The 24,920-nt window shown below is 39.1% G+C and overlaps 4 protein-coding genes across 19 annotated transcripts; 3 read left to right on the top strand and 1 right to left on the bottom strand.

Moving 5' to 3' along the window:
- Positions 1–3,338: 3,338 nt before the first annotated feature.
- Positions 3,339–9,591, top strand: LOC136260989 (uncharacterized). Of its 2 annotated transcripts, XM_066054945.1 has the most exons (13): positions 3,339–3,721; positions 4,604–4,756; positions 6,953–7,084; positions 7,235–7,803; positions 7,862–7,975; positions 8,030–8,197; positions 8,250–8,420; positions 8,586–8,702; positions 8,757–8,900; positions 8,944–9,071; positions 9,137–9,349; positions 9,397–9,519; positions 9,576–9,591. In XM_066054945.1, the coding sequence occupies exons 4-9, from the start codon at positions 7,393–7,395 to the stop codon at positions 8,880–8,882; spliced, it is 1,107 nt and encodes a 368-aa protein (XP_065911017.1). In that variant the 5' UTR covers positions 3,339–3,721; positions 4,604–4,756; positions 6,953–7,084; positions 7,235–7,392; the 3' UTR covers positions 8,883–8,900; positions 8,944–9,071; positions 9,137–9,349; positions 9,397–9,519; positions 9,576–9,591. The 2 variants fall into 2 exon arrangements, with proteins under 2 accessions (XP_065911017.1, XP_065911016.1); XM_066054944.1 differs by lacking the exons at positions 3,339–3,721; positions 4,604–4,756 and adding an exon at positions 5,513–5,969.
- A 159-nt stretch (positions 9,592–9,750) lies between these two features.
- LOC136261006 (uncharacterized) lies at positions 9,751–10,770 on the top strand. Its single transcript, XM_066054966.1, has 6 exons — positions 9,751–9,819; positions 9,872–9,958; positions 10,065–10,197; positions 10,252–10,360; positions 10,412–10,488; positions 10,549–10,770. The coding sequence occupies exons 3-6, from the start codon at positions 10,078–10,080 to the stop codon at positions 10,678–10,680; spliced, it is 438 nt and encodes a 145-aa protein (XP_065911038.1). The 5' UTR covers positions 9,751–9,819; positions 9,872–9,958; positions 10,065–10,077; the 3' UTR covers positions 10,681–10,770.
- A 6,108-nt stretch (positions 10,771–16,878) lies between these two features.
- LOC136260976 (uncharacterized) lies at positions 16,879–20,621 on the top strand. 6 transcript variants are annotated; one of them, XM_066054924.1, is made up of 6 exons: positions 16,879–19,196; positions 19,604–19,656; positions 19,913–20,049; positions 20,097–20,168; positions 20,224–20,378; positions 20,437–20,621. In XM_066054924.1, exon 1 carries the CDS (start codon positions 17,187–17,189, stop codon positions 19,194–19,196), a length of 2,010 nt encoding a protein of 669 aa, XP_065910996.1. In that variant the 5' UTR covers positions 16,879–17,186; the 3' UTR covers positions 19,604–19,656; positions 19,913–20,049; positions 20,097–20,168; positions 20,224–20,378; positions 20,437–20,621. The 6 variants fall into 6 exon arrangements, with proteins under 6 accessions (XP_065910996.1, XP_065910994.1, XP_065910998.1 ...); XM_066054922.1 differs by having other exon boundaries at positions 19,604–20,049; XM_066054923.1 differs by having other exon boundaries at positions 16,881–19,656.
- Positions 17,599–24,262, bottom strand: LOC136260972 (DNA mismatch repair protein Mlh3-like). 10 transcript variants are annotated; one of them, XM_066054915.1, is made up of 17 exons: positions 24,103–24,262; positions 22,319–24,045; positions 22,173–22,271; positions 21,960–22,017; positions 21,839–21,913; positions 21,627–21,790; positions 21,497–21,580; positions 21,427–21,450; positions 21,299–21,377; positions 21,143–21,242; positions 21,029–21,091; positions 20,240–20,360; positions 18,952–20,187; positions 18,603–18,896; positions 18,491–18,548; positions 18,420–18,440; positions 17,665–18,350 (listed from the first exon to the last, which is right to left on the bottom strand). In XM_066054915.1, the coding sequence occupies exons 1-12, from the start codon at positions 24,128–24,130 to the stop codon at positions 20,318–20,320; spliced, it is 2,544 nt and encodes an 847-aa protein (XP_065910987.1). In that variant the 5' UTR covers positions 24,131–24,262; the 3' UTR covers positions 17,665–18,350; positions 18,420–18,440; positions 18,491–18,548; positions 18,603–18,896; positions 18,952–20,187; positions 20,240–20,317. The 10 variants fall into 10 exon arrangements, with proteins under 10 accessions (XP_065910988.1, XP_065910984.1, XP_065910987.1 ...); XM_066054914.1 differs by lacking the exon at positions 18,420–18,440 and having other exon boundaries at positions 18,603–18,702; positions 18,757–18,896; XM_066054913.1 differs by having other exon boundaries at positions 18,491–18,896.
- Between the last annotated feature and the right edge of the window lie 658 nt (positions 24,263–24,920).

The raw sequence follows: 24,920 nt of genomic DNA, 5'->3' as shown, positions 1-24,920 counted from the left end.
CAAGGAAACTGTTTTAAGTGATGCTAGAACAATCTTTGGAGACTGTGACATTCAGGTCACTACTGAAGGACACCGCTATTTGGGAGGTGTAATTGGCACTCCTGCCTTTGAACAGCTATTTTTGAGACGTAAAGTGGATGGCTGGATTGATGATCTTAAGACCTTGAGCCTCTTTGCCCAAACACAACCTCATGCTTCCTATGCTGCTTTTTGTCATGGTCTCTCTTTCCAATGGAACTATTTTTTTCGTGTTTCTTCTTGTTCTACAGACCTTTTCCTTCCTCTTGAACATTTTATTAAATCTGTTCTCCTTCCTAGTCTATTGGGTCGAACTGTCCCTGGTGATGTTGAGAGAAAGCTGTTTGCCTTGCCTGTGCGGCTAGGAGGCCTTGGTGTGTTTGATTCTTCGATTGTTGTGTCACAGCAGCGTTCCTGTTCTGTAGAAGTTAATGCTGGTCTCGTTGGCTTGATTATCTCTCAGGTACATCAATTAGGTGACTGTCTTGATGCACAGGTTCAGTTGCGATCCAAGTTTCACTCTAGGAGCCATCAAGAGCAACTTCAATCTGCCAATCATTTGTTCGATGAACTTCCCCCTAGCATGCGTTCCTCAGTCATGTTGGCTCAGGAGAAGGGTGCATCGAATTGGCTCTCTTGTCTTCCATTAAAGTCGGATAATTGTGTGCTTCATAAAACTGCTTTTCGTGATGCAATTGCACTTCGCTATCATTGGCTACCATCTGCCTGCCCTACTTCCTGTGCCTGTGGTCACTCTTTTACCATAGAACATGCTCTGTCTTGTCCAAAGGGTGGGTTTCCTTCTCTGAGACATAATGAAGTACGTGATCTAACTGCCAATTTACTTTCTGAGATCTGTAACAATGTTGTCATTGAACCCCACCTTCAGCCTCTTTCTGGTGAGATCCTTCAATACAAAACAGCTAATCGTGATGATAACGCAAGGCTTGACATTGCAGCTAATGGTTTTTGGGGAGGACAGTTTGAGAGGTCATACTTTGATGCCAGAATTTTTAACCCTAGTGCACCCTCAAATCAACCCCTACACTCTGCATACCGACGTCATGACAAGGAAAAGAGACATGAATACCAACAACGGGTTCATGAAGTAGAGAATGCCTCATTTACTCCCTTAATTTTTACTACTACTGGTGGAATGGGTGATGCTGCTACCCAGTTTTATAAGAGATTGGCCAACCTTTTGAGTGCAAAGCACAGTCTTTCTTATGGAACAGTGATGGGATGGCTGAGATGTAAATTAAGCTTCTCTTTGTTGAGGTCTGCAATTATGTGCATTCGCAGTGCCAGGTCCAGTTTGTGCTGTCCCATTGCTGTGGCACCGATTGCTGTGCAGGTCACTGAGGCCCATATTTAAGATAACTTGTTTTTGTTTATTATGTACTGTTTTTGTTTATTATCTACTGTTTTATCTTATGTCATTAATTAGAGTTTAGACGAAAGAGACACATGTTTAATGTTAATGATACTTACCCTCCAACAAGGCAATACTCATTTGCTATAACAACAGATCGTTTATCTTTACTCAGAAGTAATTATGCATGATAAAGGTATTACTGTACGTTTCCAAGTTGCATTCAGTGGTGAGGGAATTTATTATAGCTATTAGAAAATATGGACTATAGTGAAAATAAAACTCGTAGTGCATGATTTTTGTCTTGTGTGTACATACAAAAATATTAACTAATTAGATCTACACATGGGCAATATTCAAACTGATATCGAGATAATTTGCAACAAGCACAATGTGTTATAGTTGCTGTTACCTTAATTGGTATGATGCAACATCTTGTATAATATAACATCATGGGTAGACAACCAGCTAGACTGTACCCCATATATATAGCTACCTACTATCCAAAAAAAAAAAATTTCATCCCCTCACCTCAGCAGTAAGACCCCATGCAACTCCACAGTACGTAGCTATACGCCGGCCTCGATCTACATCTCCCACGGCAACAAAATAATTTAGAGATCCAAGAAAATTGTACATTCTAAATTCATAGTTCTAGCTCATGATCAGTACTGACTGGGGGGTGTGAAGCTCGGCGTGTAGGAACAAGCCTACAGACCTTTAGTACACCACGTGTATTGTCAATTCTTGTATCTGTGTGTGTACCTAAGCTCATGCTTGTATGTGTGTACTAGCTATAAAGCATTAATAAATAAATTTTAAAAAGGCCGTGAAATCTGGAGGATTTGTCGCTGCGGCTGGTGACACACTAGGAACCGCCTGGCCTTGTATGGGTGAGATCTCCATTTTCTGAAGTCCGCTGATATAGGTCTCCGCTGGAATATACAAGGTAAATGACTGCAATTGCATGCACATGCACAACACGAATTGGCTTACATAATACAAACGCGTGCAGCTCATGTACACCTTCCTCTAATTTTTTGACTTCTTCACCGTATTTCTTTTCCCACTGTTGCACGCGCTGTTTCATCTCCTCCCAATTCTTCGTACAGTTTTCCACTTTCGCTTCTAATTGCTTGATTTTTTCCAACAACCGTGTTCTACACTTGACACGGTCATCCGATGAGCCAGAGGTACTACTGTCCGCGCTCTTCGAACTGTTGCCGCTCGTTATCGATAATACACTCGGAGACGATGGCTGCTCAGGCTGATTGCTAGATTGAGCCACCGATGCTGAATCTGTCGGAAATCCTCCGCCAGGGCCGCCCACGGGGGGGGCAGTTTGCCCCGCCCAGGAGGCCTGTCACGCTACAGATGGTCCCCCGCCCCAAGTGGTCCGGCCGGACCAACTAGCGCACTTCAGGCTGTCCGGCCGGACCATGTGAAGTTGCGTCAAGTGGTCCGCCCTGCTTCAATTGGTCCCCCCAATGAAACAGCTGTATAGAGGCCGGTTAGATATGGGTTACTTGTTCGTTACCAGAAAACTCAGTTATGTGGATGTTATCAGTAGCTTTTCGGCACACCGCTGCCTTTGATGATCGTGTCGAAAGGAGTTCAAAGGTGACCGGCAGCTGTCGACTCAGCCATATTTTATATTGATACGGTTGATCTACAGTCTAAACACGTGTCAGTTGCTGAACAGCGACTGTTGGCCTCGACTGTTGGCGTGACTTTACTTGATTCAAGTTTATAGCTGTACTGATTCGGCTGAGGGCTCGTCACTTTAACTCGCACTTTAAGGACGCTTAGAGCAGTATTTGTAACAGTTCAGTTTAAGGATGATGGCGGATGGCTCCGCTAACCCTGCACTGTAAAAATTTAGTAGTGAATTGCTCTGCCACAATACTCACTACTTTTAGTAGTGACGTTCACTACTTTTTGTAGTGAACGTCACTACTTTTTGCAGTGAACGTCACTACTTGGTGGTCAATGTAGTGACGTTCACTACAAAATTAGTAGTGAACGTCACTACACAAAAATAGTGAGTATTGTGGCAGACATTAGTAGTGACGTTCACTACATTTAGTAGTGACGTTCACTAGTTTGTTTTTACTGTGTGCTGGTCACAGTAGCAGCAGCCAATGTACGGAGTCGGAAGATAGTCGTGGAGAGATTGAGAGACAACTGCACGGGGATATTTTACTGTATCTTCAAGAGCAGAGGTACAGACAAGAGTGTACAAAGAACGAGAAGAGGTGTATTAGAAGAAAGGCAATGAGGTACACTTTAGAAGATGGAGCGCTTCTGTACACCAAACAGGACAAGACCAAGGTAAAGATTTACTATTATAATGCATCATGTATGCATAGGACGGAGGTGGAGAAGCCAGCATTAGGAGGCCGTGGCATAGACTCCCCGAGTCGGGCTTACTTTCTATAATTGTAGAAAGAAAGTGGCTCAGCCACTTACTCTAATAGAACAGTCAGTTGCTCTAATAGAGCAGTCACACTTAGAAACTGCGAATGCAGCTGCCAACGTATAAGCCATTGTATTTACAGTCTACCACGTGTCCCATGGTTCCTTTCTGTTATTTATTACATCTGGCTAGCTTCCAGATAATTGTACTATGAAAACTTAAACATAGTTATGTTTCTGTCTCCCTGCCATATTTATTATTTGTTTAATCACAGTAACCCTGAGTACAGAAAGCAAACCTATGAGTCAGGAATAAACTTTTGCAGCAGTGACTATATGGCTTCCAAACTTTCCACTTAAACAGGGTGGGTCAACTGAAAAAGTTTTGGACCATTTTAGTGAATTGCTATGCACAGCTGAATAAACAAAATTGTCACTGTTCTGTTGGAGTGGCTGACTGCTATAGAGTATTTCTGAACTTTTGCAAAATCAATGCAAAACATACATATAGTGCAACCTCTGGTAAATGAAACAGAACTGATTCAGTTTCCACTGAAATAAGAAGTTCTTTTCGTTCAGGATGTTATGGTTCCGGTACTTGGTAGTCACCTAGTTTGCATGGCCTGCTGTTGTCTACATGGACAAATTGCTTGGTGTGATAATTTCTCTTTTAGTTCAAGACCCTATTGACTCTCTAATTCTAAGCTGTATAGAGCTGTAGGGCCATATATAGCTGCTGACTCAGCATACTATAATGCAGTGTATGTGACTGGTAATACAAGTGTATGGTTTGTATAGGTCAGATACATACTAGACCCGAAAGAGAAAGAGCGGATATTGCGAGGTTGTCATGTACACCCTACATCAGGTCATATGGGGACAAAGAAGACACAGGCAAGGATTACAGAACGCTACATGTGGCAAGGAGTAGGAAAGGATGTAAAAGCATTTGTAAGTACATACCTATACAGCTATACCTTGGGGGTATACATATATGCGGAAGTATATCATGCAGTTGATGCCTTGCAATTTAGAATAGCAGAGTAATACTCAGCTTTCACAATACGTATACCAAACAGCTATGTAATTTGGTTGCTTATTACAGTATGATGCCCCTGTTACATCTTTTTGGTCTTGTCAGTTTTACTTTATGATAATGTTGTAGACATATATGATAATTATGATTATGTTGAAAATTTACCCTGCTTGCATGCTTCTATACCACTTGCAACTGCAGTATTCTGTTTTCTAAATAGCTACATAAATGAAAAATGACCCAATTATATCAATCAACATGTTGGAGTTGCTATAGAACTGTACTGCAAAACTCTATTAATTTTATATGCTTTCAGGTTGTAAAGAACAATGGTTTACCATGCACGTATACATAATGCCTTTGCACAAGATGCAAAATATTTTATCAGTAATAAACTTGCATCATCACATTTTTCTATACATCTAAGGTGAAGGAATGTGATGTGTGCCAACGGTAGGGATGCGGCGATTATGCTGGCATAATTTCGGGCATAATAGGTATGTGTGGAAATCAGGAATTATGCTAGCATTTTGAGGTGATTATAAAGCTTTAACAGTAGGAAAATCTGCAGATTGCACAATTCCGTTAAAAAGATCGAGATACTCTAATAGAGCAGTCAGAAACTCTAATAGAACAGTCATTGAATATTATTTACTCTAATAAAGCAGTCATATTGAAATGAAATTCTCTAATACAGTAACCAGCTAAACAATTCAAGACTATTTGAAGCTTAAACATCAATGAAAATGGTCTGATACAGCAATAAACTGGCATTATTAGCCAATTATGGTGGCATAATTTTGGGAATAATGGGCAATTCTCAAAAGCATAATAGGTGATTTTTTGAGCACTGCTCAAAAGCATAATGCTCAATTTTTGGAGCATAATAGCCTCATGCCTAGCCAACGGATGACAAAGAAAATGGACACAGGGGTACCAGAACTTAACCCTATTCCAGTTGTAGCAACTTGGTACCACATTGGAATAGACTTTGTCGGACCACTAAAGCACAAGTCCACTCAAGGAAATTGCTATATTCTGACAGTAGCAGACTACTTTAGCAAGTTTGTGCAGGCATTTGCTTGCAGCAATAAGGAATCCTCAACCGTGTTTAGTGCTTTGTTTAAGGTATATATATATATATATATGTTGTGTGTATAATGCACATATTTACTTAAAGTTTGCAAACACTTGGACGTATAGACTAATACAGAACTACAGTATATGTTTGTTAAAGCAGCTATATAATATGGGTCGGAAAAGAGTTGTATAGCCAGTTATGTGGGCCGTTTAACCCGTATTCTCCCAGCATACCAATTCCAGTATTCATTCTAATTGAAACATTTTGTATAGCTGTATGAAAACCTTTGGCTAAATCACTTATCTTAGCAAGATGTGAATCTTGCTTACTTGGATGTCAATAGATTAGCTTTAGTATTCCTATCCTTTCACGCGGCTGCTGAAACTTATTAATTTTGTCATAGCTTCATCATAAAGGATCCTTTATAATTAAGCCTATCACAATCCTATGCTATGATCACCAAAATATTTTGACTTGGTTACTGGATGGTAGAAAAGTAGCTAGATAGAGATGGTAGAGAAGCAGCTAGGTGCTGAAAATTTCAACTTGATTGCTTATTGTATGTAGGAGTATGTAAAACAACTGCACAATATTTGGGAGATTACGGAATACAGAATAACCGTGCAGAAGTAATACATGTACTTTGAATGTTTGTCATTAATGTGAAACTGTGCATGCAGTTAATAACATCCACAGGTGTCCAAATTGACTTAAAGAATACTTTTGTATGTTGCATCTAATTCTGTTTCCATGCAGTAACAATAAAACAATGAAAAATAAAATCTACTAATACATTCGGAAAAGTTCACACATATACATGAACACACACACGCACACACACACACACACACACACACACACACACACACACACACACACACACCCAAGACAAAGCAATGTATTATAGTGTGCTGCAAAAATGTAATTAAATACTAACAGAATGAAGTAGTCATTATAACCCAAGCAGCCACCAGAACCATGCAATTCAAAGTGTACCATGTTATTTACTTGCATATTACATACTTTACAGTTATTCATGCAGTTTGGATTACCAAGAGTAATTACTTCTGATCAAGGAAATGAATTTAACAATCGCCTTGACAAGAAAGTGATGAAGATGATGAAAATTGACCACCGTTTGACTACCCCTTACCATCCTCAGGTAACTACTACTCTACTATCCTATATTATATGCTATGTTGTAACTAATCAACATTAATAGTTGCATGGTAAAGAAATGCATAGTGCTATAATATGCATATTTACCTTATGCACTTTAAGTAGATACAACTGTATTATGTGTCTGTTGTAGGCAAACGGCTTGGTTGAGCGTTTTAACCAGACCATCCAGAATATGCTGGTAAAGTTTGTTAATGAGAAAAAGGAACTCTGGGAAGATTATTTAGACACCTGTGTTTTTGCTTACAATACTTCTAAACACGAGTCATCAAAATATTGCCCTTTGCTGTGATGTTTGGACGACAAGCTCTGTTACCTGTTGAAATTCAATCTCCCAAAGAAGAAGATATCGTACAGCACTTGGATCATAATGATGAAGTTATAGAACAACATTTCATTCATCAAACAAAAGTAGCACAAATTGTGAAGGAGAACATACTCACCGCTCAAAAGCGTCAAAAACAAGTGTATGACAGGAAGCACCATAACCCAGCTACATTCAAAGTTGGAGCATTGGTTCTTAGAAAAGATATGAAGAGGAAAAAGCGGGCTGGTGGAAAAATGGATTATAAGTGGCAGGGTCCTTATAAAGTTGTGAAGTCTGTTGGTAAAGGAATTTTTCAGATCCTAAACACCAATGACATTAAACAGACTTTAAAAGTCCATGGTACACATTTGAAATTGTTCTATCCACCCAAGAAGGTACATGCATGTATGTGCGGCACACAGGTGTGTGTTTATGTAAGTTATAATTGTATAGGCAACTGGTTGTATCTCAACATCTCATGACGAAAGTGATAATAGTGGCAACACATCTGTCAGAAGTGGAAAAGGATCCATTTCACATGATCCTAGTGCCAGTGTGAGCGACAAAGTAAGAACTTATAACTGCATGTTAATTGATGTAATATTATCTTGCAATACATAGGAACCATGCAACTCGATATCCCAGTATGATGACAATATCAAGACTGACCAAATAGAGGAGGACAACACATCAGTTGTTACTCACAATACTTGTACACATACTTCAAAATCTCACAACCCAACAGTGTCCATTATCTCACATGAACCTAGTGCCACCAAAAGTGATAAAGTAAGATTATTTGATACTATACTGTAATATTTATATCATGTACATGTTATAGGATCCCATCTTGACATCTCAGTGTGATGAAGATACTAAGACCAAAATTTTGGACCAAATGGATGATGGCAACATATCAGTGCTCTTACATGCTCGTACATCTCATGATCAGAGTGACTCTTCTTCAAGAACGTCCATTTCTTATGATCCTAGCAGCATCATGAGTGACAAAGTAAGTAATGTATAAGCTTATTGCCAAGCATGGTAACTATGGTTGTAGTGCAGCCAGCATACATACTTTGAGTAGTTTTAATAAGCTCACTGATTTGCTGGTTACATAGCTACTGTAGCATACTATATACACCCACGTGGAATTCTATATGAGTACATGTAATAGGAACCCAGCTATCCCAGTTTGATATCACGATGGGATGAGGAAGATATCACTCACTGTAAATATCTAGTACGAATGAATAAGGAGCAAGGGCACAATGTATCAGTTGCTATTAATGTGGTTAGAGGTTCCTCCAATTCGTTCTTCACATATCTTACTAATGTCTATTTTCAGAATTGCCCATTGGTTTACAGTTCCCCCAACAAGCAGGAGGCTACTTCCCAGAGTTTGGCAGTTTTAGTGCACCTGCGCTATCACCTATTTACAGCCAAAAACTGGAACACAATGAATTTAAAATAAAGCCTACATCTGATAAAGGTAAATTGTGATAGCTGGAAAAACATCACAACAGTTCCAATAGGAAAGAGGGTTGTTGATATGATATTCTCACCACCAAAGCACATTGTTACCAAGAGAAAGCAGAATTTCTCTGATAGTCCTGATACGAATTCAGTTAAGCCATTGAGACGACGTCGCAAGCTTATAAAGGTTGTATTTTGTTGTGATAATTCCTTGACAGCTATTGTAATTATTGTGTGCTTACCATTACACAGAGATGTGAGGAGTTTCAGAAAAACACCGTAACAAAGCCTCCTACAATAGCGGAACCATCAGTGGTAGCACCTATGATTGCGACAACAACAGAGACAGTGGAATCCAAGATAACAGCCACACCTAACGTAACAGCTACAATCTCTACAGCAGTAACAGGAATGATTAATACAGCCGGAGCCAACAATGGAAGCATCATACCACTTACAGCCTATGTATGTTTTTGTGCTGTGGTACATATGACTCATATATATACATACAGGATCAGCTAAAAGCTATCTGGAAAAGAAAGCCGTGCTATGTAATTAAAGCTAGGTTTGGACATTTGGCTATACATCAAGGTAGCTTTCACAACTTGAAAGGAAATAACTGGTTAAATGATGAGGTCAGTGCATTGTATTATATACCTCTAAATTTGATGCACTAAAATTAATGTTATAGATAGTGAATGGGATATTTACGCATGCTAGTTGAATTGAGGAATGACAGTTTTGCTGTCTTGTCACAAACCATCACTGCCTGGGTTAATCGCTCAAAATCTGGGAAATCATCGCACCTTTTAAGCAAGGTAAGATCACAAATGCTACGTGGAGGAGTTAGTTTATTCATACTATAGGAGACGCTAAGTACCAAAGTGTTTATTGTTGGAATGTACAATCGTGGAGAAAACCACTGGATATTGATTGTAAGCAATTTGCATAGGGTGATACCAATACACTTGTTGTGCTGCTCTGTAGGCAATCAACATGGAAGAAAAAAAAGTTTTACTACATCGATCCTCTTGGACCATCGCGAGCCATACGTGGAGCATACACAGGTTTGAAGTATGTTCAATACTGTAACATTGACTGTTAACATAATTATACAGTGCATCACTGTGAACTAAATTGATGCAGTGCACTTTTACACCTAGTTTTATATGCTCCATAGAAGGTTCTTTGCTATGAGATATAACTGCGTTGGTCAAGACAACGTCTCATTGGACAATTTTGAGCTCATTCAGCTCAAGAAAGGTGTGCAAAAGCCAGGAGACAGCTTCAACTGTGGTGTTTTGAGTTTAAAGGTATAACATCTCGCTTTTGTAGCTAAGGCTATAAAGTTTGTGCATTATACACAGATTGCTGAACAATTGTTAAATTTTAACCGTATCGACGAAGACGCCATTTTGCAAATGAATATGAAGAAAGCCAGAATAGATATAGGCACAGCACTCCTCACCAATTCAAGTAATTTGCTCTGCGTTAAAGTGTGCATATATACGTGTGTTTCAAATTCAGTTGACATGACTGAGCGCTGCATCATGTGTGGACGATCTGAAGAAAGTTTTAAGCATGAAGATTATACTGATCGCTGGGTATGCTATACACATATATTATTCATGTGAGAACTTTATGTATATTTATTGTGTATGTAGATCCAGTGTGGTAACTGTAATGCGTGGGTGCATGTAATCTGCTCAGGAGTAACTGTGGATGACCCTTCAGCACCCTCTTATGAATTTAACTGTATTGATTGTGTCAAACAACGTAAAGACTTTACACATTAGCTAATGACTGTAACAATTGTTGATGTATATTGGCAAACTTTGCTAACTAGTTAGCTATTTCTCGCTATTTCATGGCATACATTAATTATGCTAGCTGCATCGCTTTTATGGCTAGCTATATAGCCTGGCATGACGCATGTCAGTGAGGGTGAATTGACAACATAGACTGATCACCGGCATCATGGCTGAGAATCCACGAAGCACAGGCCTAGCCGAGCATACAAGGCACAGCCTGTAGCCTCATACCCGATCACTGGCACTGTAGCTTTATAGTTTAAAAACAAGCTGTACGAAGAAACTGATCCGGCCGTGTTGCTTGCCGCGCCTGGATCATATTCAGCGTGGGGGACCACTTGTAGCAGAGGGGGACCAACCGTGGCGCTCTAGGTTGTCCGGGGGGGACAAGTTGAAGTGTCTCAAGTGGTCCGGGGGGACCATATAGCGCGGCTTTAACTAGTCCGGGGGGACTGATTTTGGGGGGACCAATTGTCGCATGACAGGCCCCCCATGAAGGGCCCCATGAATACCTGTTTAAAAGATCGATATACTCTAATAGAGCAGTCAGATCTAAATACTCTAATAGAGCAGTCACAGTATTCTTCAGAGGAGCAGTGTAGCAAGCTTATAGATAAGGAGATATGGTTGGTGATGGGTAGTTATTGTCATTGCCAGCAGGTTGTGACCTTTTTTTTTTTTTTTTTTTTTTGGTCTTCACCTTACAACTTGGGTCAAGGGCCCCACTTTAACTCTTTGCCCTGGGGCCCCTTAATTTCTCTGGGCGGCCCTGTCTGCCGCTGCTTGCTATCCAACTGATCAACATTGTCGAATAAGACAATGGTGATGGCTGCATGCCGTTTTATAGCTGCATGGTACGCTGACCTATATTCCATTGTTTATTGTTAGCACATTTTGAAGCTAGCTATAGGCTAACAAAAACATCCTAGAAAATTTTGATCCCGTGTGACTACTATATTGGCTCGGCAATTGTAGCAGCCTACTGACATGCTTATTACATGCATGCAAACAATTATTGGCTGGTCATGTAGTTGGCTGGGACCAAATTTGGACCTGACAAACAGTGCCAGTATAGCTATATAGCGTAAGTCGCCAATTATCGGCACTTGTAGTAAACTACAGAGGCTACATGGCATATGGAGGCTACCAAGTTCCACAATGGGCTGTTATATCCTCTAAAACGTTTCTTAGATTCGTTTTCATTTGGTGATTATTGTTGTTAAAGCACTATACAAGCCATTCTGGTTAAGCATGGAATTGTGTAAAAATAATTTTGTATTGGAAACCAGTATGCTTTTACGCCTAACCTGAATATTTCTCGAACAGCTGACCTCATCTTCGTAAAACTTCTGTGAAACGAAGTTATCCAAGGACTGCACCTCCCATAAAAATTTCACAAGGAACCAACGAGCCATCATGAAGTTACACGCAAAATCGCACATTGTGCCAATAATTGGTTGATCAGGAAAGTACAGTTGCCGATAATAGGTACCCCATGCCGATAATTGGCACATGATAGGCATTGCGATTTTCCTCATAACAAGATGTTCACTCACGTGAGATAATTAAAATTTGGTACGCTAAGAGACGAAGCATGTCATTATTCAATTGACATCAAAATTGCATGACTGCCATCTTTTAGAGTTGTTATACCATGAAGTGGCACCCAGCTTAATGGTTCAAACCGGAAGTTCATACGCCATTGAATTAAGGAATTACAATTGCGTGATGAAATGGTGCCGATAATTGGTGACTTACGCTAACTGTGAAATCATAAACATACCAATGCATGCATTTTCTCAGATTCTGTTGCATCAACCTCTATGTTTTCACCAAAGTTTATTCCAGATAAGATGTTGATGGGTGCATGCATGTAGTTTGGTACGTTTATTGTTTCATAGTTATATACTGGCACTGTTTGTCTGGGCAGTTTCAAATTTGGTCCCAGTCAACCCAGCCCATAATTGTTTGCATGTAATAAGCATGTACAACTGTCTCAAGGTCACTTAAGAGGAGCCAGAGAGAACTGAGGAGTTAGTTGCTGAAAAATTGTGCTTGGGCTGAAGGTGGAGATGAAGTGAATAGAGATGAAAAGTATAAGAGCTATAGTGCTGTGGGGGAATGTTTGAAAGATTCTCAGTGCAAATCAGGATACCTCAATAATCAGGACACTTGTCTATGGTCCCATTTTTATTAGTTTAGAACCCTGAAATCAAGACACCTCACTGAATAAGGACACCTCAATAGTCAGGACACTTGTACATGGTCCCATTTCTATTACAGTTCATACATTTAAATCCCTGAAATCAGTACATATCACACATAACAAATTAGTTTCAATAATCAGAATCCTTCTCTGTGGTTCCATTTGTATTAGTGTACACACGTTAAGACCACTGAAATCAGGACACCTCAATAATCAGGATCACTTGTCCGTGGTCCCATTTGTATTATATCCACACATTTAGATCACTGAAAACAGGACACTTGTCCTTGGTGTCATTTGTGTTAGTGTACTCACATGTACTAGGACACCACACTAATAAATAATCAGAACACTTGTCTGTGGTCCCATTTGCATTAGCATACACACATTTAGACTCCTGAAATCTGGACACCTCACAAGTAATAGACACTTGCAATAGGTGTCTTGATTTAAAACCTGAGGTGAGATCTCAACAATTATGAAGGTACAGCGAAGGTATTTATTGACCTCAAAATGATTTTAAAATTATAACGAGTGTCTAACACCCCATCACACTATCCCGGGTTAGCCAGGATAACCATGTTGTGCTCTATCCGGGTTATAGGATGTACGTGTTGACGTTGAGTTGGATCCTCCATAACTCATGGATACAATTACACATGACCTGCTCATTTGAAGCCGCATACATTTCCTATGGGGAAATCCATTACAGCCTTTTCCCAAACTTGAAATGGAGCCAAATCATACGTGTCTGTTGTTGACACCTTTGCTGTTACCACTAATCATCTGGTTGGCTGAAATGTTAACTCTCTTGAGAAAAAAAATCTGCTTTTAATTTTTAGCTGTTTTTCAACTTGAACATATTATAGAAGGTAGTGCGAATGGGGTGTTAGTGTTTTATGGTATTTCTGTGAGCCCCCACACTGAACATTTGAGAGATCACAGCAAGTTGTGCAGCATACTGTAACAGTTCTGTTGGTACTGCTCTTCTAAACAAATCATGAAGGTCATGCCTGCACCAATTTATTAGAATATTTATGTACTTGTGCATACTAGTAGTGATAGAGGCTACTGTTCTACTATAGATTCATTCTTTTGCTGCTCCGGTACTTAGCACTGGTGTGTATAGGCTACGTGATGAGCCGGTAAGTATCCTTATTCCATAGTCATGTGATCTTGAGCCCACCCACCTGCTCAATCATATCAACTAGTCTAATCTGTTAGTTGTGCATTCGCTATAAATTATGGCTAAATCAGTGGAGGAATAGCCATGCCACCCTACGAAGTTAAAATTCTAATACTGCTATGCATTTTTAACAAATTAATGCATATGCGACCTTCGTGACTCGATCTTCAGGAAGAGCAGTACCAGAGGTATGACATGTAATTAAAGTTAAACAGTGTTCCCATTATGCTCCTAGGTTAGCAACATTGCATACAATGATCTTGAACGAGTTTCTTCAGTGAATTTCTATTAGAGTACTTCACTACAAAATGACTGTTCTATTGGAGTGTTCATCTAAGGAGCTATGTACAATGATGCATTTGAGTGCTCTGATGCAGTTTGCAGTTTCCACTAACTATTCTATCAGAGTGTTAAGGTTCATAGTTTGAAATATCCACCTAATTTGTTAGAGTTAAGCTGGCATAGCACTCTATCCTAATATGCGCTGGCATATTCAACACTAGCCTATCTCTAACTGGTTTAATGACCTCATGAGTGCTCAAAGATCAAAGGATTGTATACTACTTTCTACTGTGTACCACTGGGTACTTGACTTATTGTGATCACCTAGCTGAAGCCATAATACTGCTACCCATGTGCAGAGCATGCTATATGTTACCTGCAGTTGGATATATCAAAACTGTGTAATATAAAATATACATTCAATAGTAAAGAAACAATTTGATAACACTGATGGTATTAGCTAACTACTAGTGTACATGATGACTGACTTGATACTGAGCAATATCAAGCACCACCAGCACCTCTAATCATCACGTTAGGTATATATATTTATAAAAAGTAAACAAAATATAAGAATAAGAAAATAGTGTACAATTCTAAAACCTGAAAAACCGATATTGATTGGTCATTATTATTAGGAGGACCTGCAACAATCTTCTCACTTAATGGTATAGAGTATAGACAATGTACAAATACAAAGAATATCATCAGCTAAAACAATGTCATGATCGCTGCCTTGAATAGTTGGTCATAACTATAAGAAATGCTCCCTCTTCAACACTGTATAAGTTTGTATACACGTCTAATTTCATAGCTCAGCCTCACCAACTTCAGCATACAGTGGATCCTCATGTATATTAGTATTAATTTCAGGAAAAAGGCACAGCCTATGAATCCTGCTCAATTACACTGATGCATACAAATCAATCATTATAAAAATAATGACAATCAGTCCAATGTTTATCTATGAGATTCTTAAATGAAGTTAAGGAATCAGCATTAACACTGCCGTAATCAGGTAGACTATTCCAGTCATTAATTACCCTGCCTTTGAAAATGTGTAAGCCCTTGCAAACTTGTTAATACTCTCCTTATATAATTTGAATTGTGACCTCTTGTAGGTGTGTAAGTAGTTGGGGAGAAGAAAAATGAAGCATCAACATTAAGTAGACCATGTAAAATCTGATACACTAAAATCATGTCTCCTCGATTCCTTCTATAGTACAGGGATGGTAATCTGAGGTGTGATACACGCTCAGCAAAGGGCAATTCCCTCAAAGAAGGTACAAGTCTGGTGGCTCTCTTCTGTTCCATTTTCTAACATTTTCTGATCTGTGATATAGCTAATCATAATGCGGCCCCCAAACAGAATTTGCATATTCTAAAATAGGCCAAACAAGAGTCTTATATAAAATTGGTAAGGCCGGAGTCAACATCAAGGTGTTCAAAGCACTTACTAATAAGTCCCAGAATACGATTGCTTTAGTAGCTACAGCTGCAGCATGTTGGTGAAATTTGAGGTTTTGATCACCATAACTCCCAAATCTTTCTCAGCAGTGCATGATGCTACAAATGGGTTCGCCATCAATAAAGTAACTGTGAGATGTACCACTTGATAACTCAATTCTCATACTTTTACATTTGCTGTTATTAATATTCAATAACCAGGTCTTAATTAGCCGGACCATTCAAAAAAATTGTCAGCATCAGCTTGAAGTTGAACGATATAGAATTACACGTATGGTCAAGTCATCAGCACGAACGGGCGCAACGATTATACGCTTGTGCCTTAGTTCACAGGTAAATCTATCCCCGGTTAGTTCATGTCTCTAGGCCTCGTAGTTTTCGAGAACATTAATTATTTTATTTATTATTTATGATGTAATTTTAACTGCATTTCGTATTATCTTTAGTACTTGGTTGTATAATTATTTTATATACTTAATACACAAATAAATATGTACTCCACAGTTAAATCTGCTTCACTAACTGCCAGAGAAATATCACTGGCAACAGGCTGTGGTCTAACATGAAGATCTTGCCCCTCATAAACATATAATCAAAGATCTCAGTAAAGAGAAACTCAGGCTGCATCAAAGCCAACGAATTGTCTGATTACTGATATGTTTGATGCAGTTTATCAAATAAGAGGGAGGCTAAATGTTTGTAAAAAGTAGCAGCGATAGGTCCCATATGCTACTTGCAGCAGAGAGTAGCTACAAGTGGTGTGAAGGTTCCATGCTCAATGTTACGGACTCTTTCCTCATACACGCATTGTTTTCTTTCTCGTTTTTTCTGTAGCAAGAGGAAAGTGACTGGTTAATGTGACTCTTTGCCAGGGATTAAAAACTCTCACATTGAAAAATACACATTAATGTCAACGTTTGAAATATCATGTTGCAGAGATGATCATGGTGTCCATCATATATACAACATCCAGTAGCTATTTTGGTAACTCAAAAACAATTTAGCAAAAAGGTCAACAAGCAGTAAATAAATAATGGTTATGATTGCTGCAGTAAGAATCATTAGCGAGAATATTAGAGTGGCTGACTGCAGAGTAGCTATCTCAATCTTTCTGTAGAGACTATGATAAAATCTCGGATAAAATCTTTAAATTAATATTATTGCCTATGCGGAATGTTTGATGTTTGTTCTAAGTGGTGACCACTCGGTTTTAAAAGGTATCAAATGCTTTAAATCTCGTTTGTACATTTAGTACAAAACCGGTGATTATTGTGCGCTAGCACGCTCAGCACTATATACTGATCGATGTAATGGTCTATGATTATGCTAATTCAAAGCTAGAAAACTTCTATGTCTACTACTTCTGAGTCAATGCGGGTGATTTACAGTATATTGCATCTTCCAGCAGAGATGCTGGTGTTCATAATTTCGTTTTTGAGCTCACGTGACGTAGTTACACTTCGATATGTCTCGAAGAACTTACGCGTTTTCACTGAAGTACCATCATTGTGGACAAAGTTTTCGTGGCCTTATTATCGAAGTTGTGAAGAAGCCTCGGTAATTGAGATATTGAAAGTGTGCGGAAATCACATTCAACAGCTATCGTTTACCAATGATCACTATCTAACATCGAAGTTGTGCTGTGACCTGATATTGACTAATTGTGCAAACGTTATAAATCTCACCTTGCTAATACAATCACCATTGACTAAATATGTATTGGAGAAATTTTTGCAAAACCTCAAGCACTTGAAAAAGCTGGAAATTTCGTGGTCAGGAGAGGTATTCTACCCTGCTAGTTTACTGAAGAACTCAAATCTGACTGAAGTTACGCTCTATTTAGCAAGACACATTTCTAAACCATCAAATGATCATGAAAATTGCTTGCACGATTACATTTCAGCAGGACACAAACCACAATATGTGAACATAGTGCAAAATAGTAGTAAACACAATAGAAAGTCTGTGGAACGTTCTGTTTTTAGGTATTTATTAAGGTGGTGGTCGACTGGCAATTCTACCCGAGACCAATACAGGCCACCAGATGGATACACTGCTCACTTCAAATTATACGATTCATGCAGAGTACCATTCAACGTTTTCCCTACTCTGCCACACCTTCATATACAATTTAGTTTGACCCCTTCAGTGATAGTCTACGATTTATATTATTGCTTGCTTGGTCAGAGACACTACAGTCTAAAACTAAATCACTGTAGTTGCAGTAACCGAAATTGTAACTGTATTGTAGCTAGTGCTTCAGTTAATGAGAGTGTCACATCTTATTATGGTACAATTCATGGTTTTCAATTTTATCATAATGCAGCGATTTGGATAACACAGTTTGCAAATAATATTGCTGTCTCCATAAATGATATGAAGAGCGTACTTGATAAAAATCTAGAGCAGGTATCATCTCTGTTTCCTAACCTTCAAAGACTTGACTTGAGCTTCTGTAATGTGTCTAAAGACAACATGAGAGGCCTTCGTGCTGTTGCTAAAAACTGTCGTAATCTAAAAGGATTGAGATTGAGAAACACACATGCCATGATATTGAAAAACACACATGTCATAACATTAAACCTGAAGGTGTTGTGGGAAATCCTATATAGTATGAAGTTGACTCATTTATCAATAGAGCATTGTCTACTTACATCAACTGCTGTCGATAACCATCAGGAGATGGTTAGCTTGTGTACAACTCTGCAAGCACTAGAAATTAGGCACTCTGATAGCATGTGCTGTGAGGTATGTAAATGGTCATACAATGAAGATTTATCATCTCTGTCTCAGTTTTCATCACTTCAGTATTGTAGGGTGCATCACTACTACAATTCCAATGTTGTCCAGGATATTACTATTAGCTCTAAACAGTTGAAATGTATTATCATAGAACTTGATTCTTTTTATGAACAGTCACCATTCCATCCAACTGGCTTTTCACTATCATCAACATTCAACAATAATTTGGAGCAATTATTCATTAATTCGCGGAATGCCATTGTTTCTGATGAATTCATGAAAGCAGTCTCAGCTCATGGTGGATTAATCCATGTCACTCTAAAAGTAGCAACAATCACTGAAAAGGGTGTTGGGATCCTTATTGAAAACTCACCCAAATTACAAGAATTGTTGATTGATCTATCTAAATCAGTCCATGAGCAAAATGGTGGGTTTGATCCATCAATTCTAAACATTATTCTAAAGGAGAAATATAAGCACCAGCTTGTTACTGAAGGTCACTTTGTAAACCGCAACAAATTTAATGGTGGGATTATTTTCGCATACTTTCTGTTCAGCAAAATACTGACTTTTAGGAACACAGATTTGAGGCCAGTGTGGCCCAATGACGCTGTATAGGTATGCATTACTGCTTGTATTTATATTGCAATTGTGTACTATCAACTTAAAGCTATCATTCCTTGTAATATCTTTAATGCTGTAACACTGGTCATTTGTCATATCCCAATGAATCCAGTAACACCACCATACAGTCCAGTAACACCAAAATATAACCAAGAGTTCATAATACTATAGAGTATGTTTATGCCAGTTACTCATGAAGCCATATACATGAAGTTTTATAATCTGACATATACATCAAAGTACCCATAGTCTTTATGTGTTAATCTACTAACTTAAAATGTATATCAAAGTTTTAAGATAAATATTTTAATGACAGTGTGTGTGACAGTGTGAACACTCGACACCTATTAACAGTTCTCTATCATCAATAAAATCATTAAGTAAATCCTTTGTTCTACCAGGTATGGATACCCTCTAAGTTACACACTCTCCCTTACTATTTAATGGCTAGAATGTAAGTTGTGTTTAAATAAAATTGCATTCTGTCAATACATGTATCTTTAACTTCTCATCAGTACTCATCAAATGTTGGCAACACATGCAGCCTTACATTGCATAGCAGTTGGCATGTATCATACAATACAATAGTACTGTATAGTAGGGACCACAAAGGTTTGGGTGTGACCTAACTGGAAACCCCTGTTAGAAATCCTAGATCTGTCCCTGTTTACCAGTATCCTCCTTTGTGACCCATTCATCTTTGTTGACAGCGAAAGGTGTGGGTGTGGATCAAGTTTTAGTAGAGTCTGTTCCCTCAATGGTCCCATTGTGTAAGTTCAGGAACACAAGTACATTGAACGAAAGTGGCATTAAGGTCCGTGACTTAGCCTACAACTCCCAATATGCAGTAAGTTGTGTGTACACTACATAACTGTCACTTCGTTATGATGCTAGAAAATGGCTGCATTACAAACTGGTACCTGTGCTGCCACTGTCCATCTGTGGGATTGTTATACACTTCAACAGGCAAGCCAAGATGGTTTTCCTGTAATAATTATTATTCTGAAATTGCATACAACAGATTTACAGATACTCACTGCCATTTTCTGCAGAAAATGTGTGTATAGAAGCAGATGAAAAACTGGGACTCTATGCTGTAGGGTCATGATCTCATATCACATTCTTGGACTCTCGTGTTGACACCAAGCTCGATACATTCTAAAGACAAGGACTCTGGTAAGCTGTGTAATATCTAATAGTACTAATTGTTGTGAAGGTGATGTATAAATTGAAGGAGTGAGGTCACTTCAATTCAATGACAATCTCATCAGTATTGGAACAGGGCAAGGAAATTTGTACTTTTAAGACATCAGGACTGACTCCTACCTAAGTAAATTAGAACACAGCTGGTCACAGATCAACATTGCTGGACCAAGTTATCGTGAGCCATCCGCTTGGGTACTAAAAACCACCCTTGGTTGGCTGGTGAGTGTACTGTTGTAACCTTGGGACTTTTTAATGTTGGATGTTATAGAGGAAAGATGAAACTTATCGGGGCTTTTTCAGTGGAATGCCTGAACCACCAAATGCTATTTATACTCACACATATAGTCCGACTAAAAGTAGACTGTTTGTTGCAGGCGGACCATTGCCATTGGATCTGTGTGGAAACTACTGTGCCTTGTGGCACTGACAGAACGGAACCATCAAACAACAATGCCAGGGACTTTCCCAATATCAACATATTGTTTATAAACTCTCCCATTCGTCATGACCATTTATAACCTCGCCACTATTTTTTCTATCACTTTCCATTCCAGTCATGTTGATTTGTACATATTCTAATGACAGTAAATTATTTATGTAATTGACAATAATTGTTCTACATTTTTGGTGAGGTCCTGTTTTTATTGAGCAGTCCAAGATCCAGCACAGGCACTAGAGAGGGACTGAAACAATTAGCATTAAGACAATTGGTAGCAATTCTGCTACTGTATTACCGTCCATGGGCACATTGGAAGGGTAACTTGCAGTGTGAAAGTGACTCGATTAGTTTGTGGCATTCATTCAAAGTCAGAGGATCATTAAATTTGATGGCTCCTGCATGAATATAAAGTATCAAATATATCCCCAGTTGTCTACACACACAATCATACCATGACATGCCTGTGTGGCAAGAAGATCTGTCAACACTAGTGGAATGATACAAGATGAGCCCCCAGTAGTCATCAAGTGCTGCAGTAGTGACAAAGTGGGAGGGGCTTATTATACAAGCTACACTTACCTCTACATGTTCTCTGACCATCTCCTAAAATACATCAATAATAACACGCACAACATTTTACTATAGCAACCTTGATAGTGGTTGTAGATATAGTGGGACATTTCTTGTTGACCAACACACTGGGTAGCTTGTGTACCAACATAACGTTGTTGATCTGGTAAAACATTTTTTATTTGCATGAAATGTAACACAATGCAAACTTGTGAGAGCTCAATCCCAACTGCATGTAGTTGTTTACTAAATATTGTTGTGGCTAGCTGCAACTGTTGGCTTTCCAGCTGGAATTTCAATGGTGGTTCTATTGGACTAGATAGTACCTGGCGTCCACTCACGTTGCCACTATATGCCTCTTCATCATAGAGCTCTGAGGACAATGGGTGTGGTTCATATAAAAGGAGGAGGGGCTGCTGACCTGCAATAAGTTTTTCCAATCTGATTCGTTCATGAGCAGCATGCTGGTCTACAAGTACCAGTAAATTGTAACTGCCTACAGTGGACATGCACAATAACAATTATGAGTTGTGTATTTATACCATTGCTTTTGGTGTCCATCAAACAGGCTATAAATTTGTTATCCACTTGGTTGATTACCTGCACACAGTTAATAAAACACATCAAATATGCAGTGGTCCCCAAGTACCTGAGTGGTGCACAGGCATCCCAGTGTGCTTTTTGCTTTGTGTGTATGCATGCTGTGTGTGGTTGTGTGCGTGCATGCATGTGTGTGTGTGTGTACTGTTACATACTTTAATCCTGTGGAACATATCTTTGGTGAACCGATAAGAGTGGATCATATTATGGATACTAATGGTATCACTGCCACAAGTAGATGCAGTCAAAATATGCTGTAAAAGAATTACAACACGGATGCACCAGCACAGTAAAGTAGCACCTCTTGTCCAGTCTTGAACACTGGATTGCTCCACTCTGATATCAGCTTCTCTATGATGATTGGCTTAACATCTTTACTGCACTTGTCTTGTGCTTGATATGATTGTGATTTCAGTGAAAAACTTATTCTCGTGCCATGTGACACAAATGGTGATGTGCTGTGTGTTAGATGTGGTGCAGCCAAAAATGGCCTACTACAAAAGCCCACACTATCATCTTCACTCTTCAACATGTCACTAGTGGACTTGGTAACAGGTACCTCAGGTCTGCATGATGACTGGTGTGTGTCAATGTCTTGTACATCTTGCAGTGGAGTGGAGTGGTGCTGAGGTACAAAGGGAGAGTCCAACATGTCAGGAACAAAGTGCTTAGCCAGTTTACTGCAGATAAGGTGGGGATTGATCCTTTTCTTTGACAGTACTTTAGGTCCCTGCTCCATTCTGCCATTAGAAAACTGGGCCAGCTTCTGGGCAATGCTGGGAGTGCGCAGTGGTGAGCGTGAGGAAGCTTTAACACTGATGAATTTGGGAGTAACAAGTAAATCACCAGCTACAGCATCACCCTTGGAATCATGAGTTAAACTTGTCATGGTGGTAGTGCTACTTTTTCTGTTTCTTCGTACTATATCTGACTGCATGCCATGTGAAAAGTGAACACTTGTAGACTCATCTTCAGGGCATGTGTCAACTGTACAACTGCCAGTCACATTTTGAGTTGTTTCTGGACATCTTAAACGAGAGGTAGCAGTCTTAGCAGCTAGACCAGTGGCCTGAAGAACAGCAGTCCAATCAACAAACTCTACTAGTGTCTTACATGGCTGCCAACAGAAGTCACATTCTGACGGAGGACATTGAATAGTTACAAAATAAACAGGATGACCATGCTCGCAACTTTTATGCTTGTTGGTCAGGAGTGTGTTAAGAAGAGTGTGCACTTGAGTTTGGCTCACTAGTCGGTTATTGACATACACTAGTTGAAGAGACTTGCTAGGGTACATCTCAGTTGATATATAACCATTGAGATTATAGGAACCAGTACAATACTCCACTGGTAGCATGGTTTTGGTTACAGAAGGACTATAGAATTGAGACAGTTTTTCCATACTCGATTGTCCCTTTTTGCTGTGTAATATACATGTTCCAGTTGTACTATTCTCAACTACAAATGCAACATGAGGCTTGACTATTGCAGTATGCTGTACCATTTGGCGAATGTATTCCATCTCAAGGTTCTCCTTGATGCATTTCCGACGTACTGGCATACTGTAAAATATGTCATGAAGGGTGACAGTTGTACCAGCAACTTGGCAGTGAGCAGTACTGCGGGTCACACCAAGGTCTCGACAATGATGGAAAAGTTTACACCAAGTCTCTGGTGACAGTTGGTGTCTACTGCACACTTCCATTGTACCACTCAACTCACACATACTACACAACGCTTCTCCCTTGAAGCCCATACTTCTGACAGACTGTAATTCTTGGACCGAATGACATTTACTTGTAAAGTTTTTCCCTCCAAGTACTATTAAATCATTGTGGTTAATACCACACCCATTGTCTGTCACCTGTACAAAATACTTGACTATGTCTAGTTTGACTGTGATGTGAGTTGCACCAGCATCCAAACTGTTGTACACTAACTCCCTCACACAACAACAGATACTGGATACAGATGTGCTGGAGTGGATTTTGGCCTTCACTGAATCATTTAAGCGGCGAATAATGGGTACTGCGGTTAAGCATAGAAACGAATGTTTTATTAGAGTAAATTACAAACTTTTCTTACTTTGTTTCGTTTTAGAATGGTCCGACATACTTTAAGTCTATTAAACAGTAAGGGTATAATCTTTTACAGTATTTTTCATGGCTGATCCCAGGCTCAATTACGTAACTAAGAAAGGCGTCTGCGCTTATAACCTAGACGAACAGATACCGATTCGATTGTGGGTACAAACATTGCAATGATTTCTTCGAAGATTTCTTTCAGACAGATGCGTTATTCTCTAAACCAGCCTATTAAGTTAATAGTAAGATGCTATGCAGCTAGACAGGAACCAGTAGGGAAGCTAGTGTATACAGCACCATTCACAACAGCAGTGAGAGCAATAAAGCTGGTATCAATAACATCCAGTATCAGTATGGTAATAGCTACTCCACTGATGGTACTACATGGTGATAGTGATATAGCAATGACAACCAGGGTTGCAGCCTGCAGTGCCATTTTGACATTCAGTTTGGGTACAACAGCTATGCTACACTTTTGTGCTAAAGCTTACATTACCAGGATGTTTTATGATGCTGCACGTGAAGTTGTGACAGCAGAAACACTTTCATTGTTTGCAAGACGAAAGAGACACATGTTTAATGTTAATGATGCTCACCCTCCAACAAGACAATACTCATTTGCTACATTCCAAGCTAACAACAAATCATTTTATCTTCACTCAGAAGTAATGCATGATAAGGTATTACTTTCAAAGTTAGTGAGAGAGTTTATGGTGTTAGAAAATATGGACTATAGTGAAAATACTAATAATAAAATTCGTAGTGAACAGAATACTATACCATGAAACATCATGATTGTAGTCCTATGTGTACATACAA

This window comes from Dysidea avara, chromosome 7, assembly GCF_963678975.1.
Source record: "Dysidea avara chromosome 7, odDysAvar1.4, whole genome shotgun sequence".
In the NCBI taxonomy this organism is placed as follows: Eukaryota; Metazoa; Porifera; class Demospongiae; order Dictyoceratida; family Dysideidae; genus Dysidea; species Dysidea avara.
This window is presented reverse-complemented; position numbering and strand designations above follow the sequence as displayed.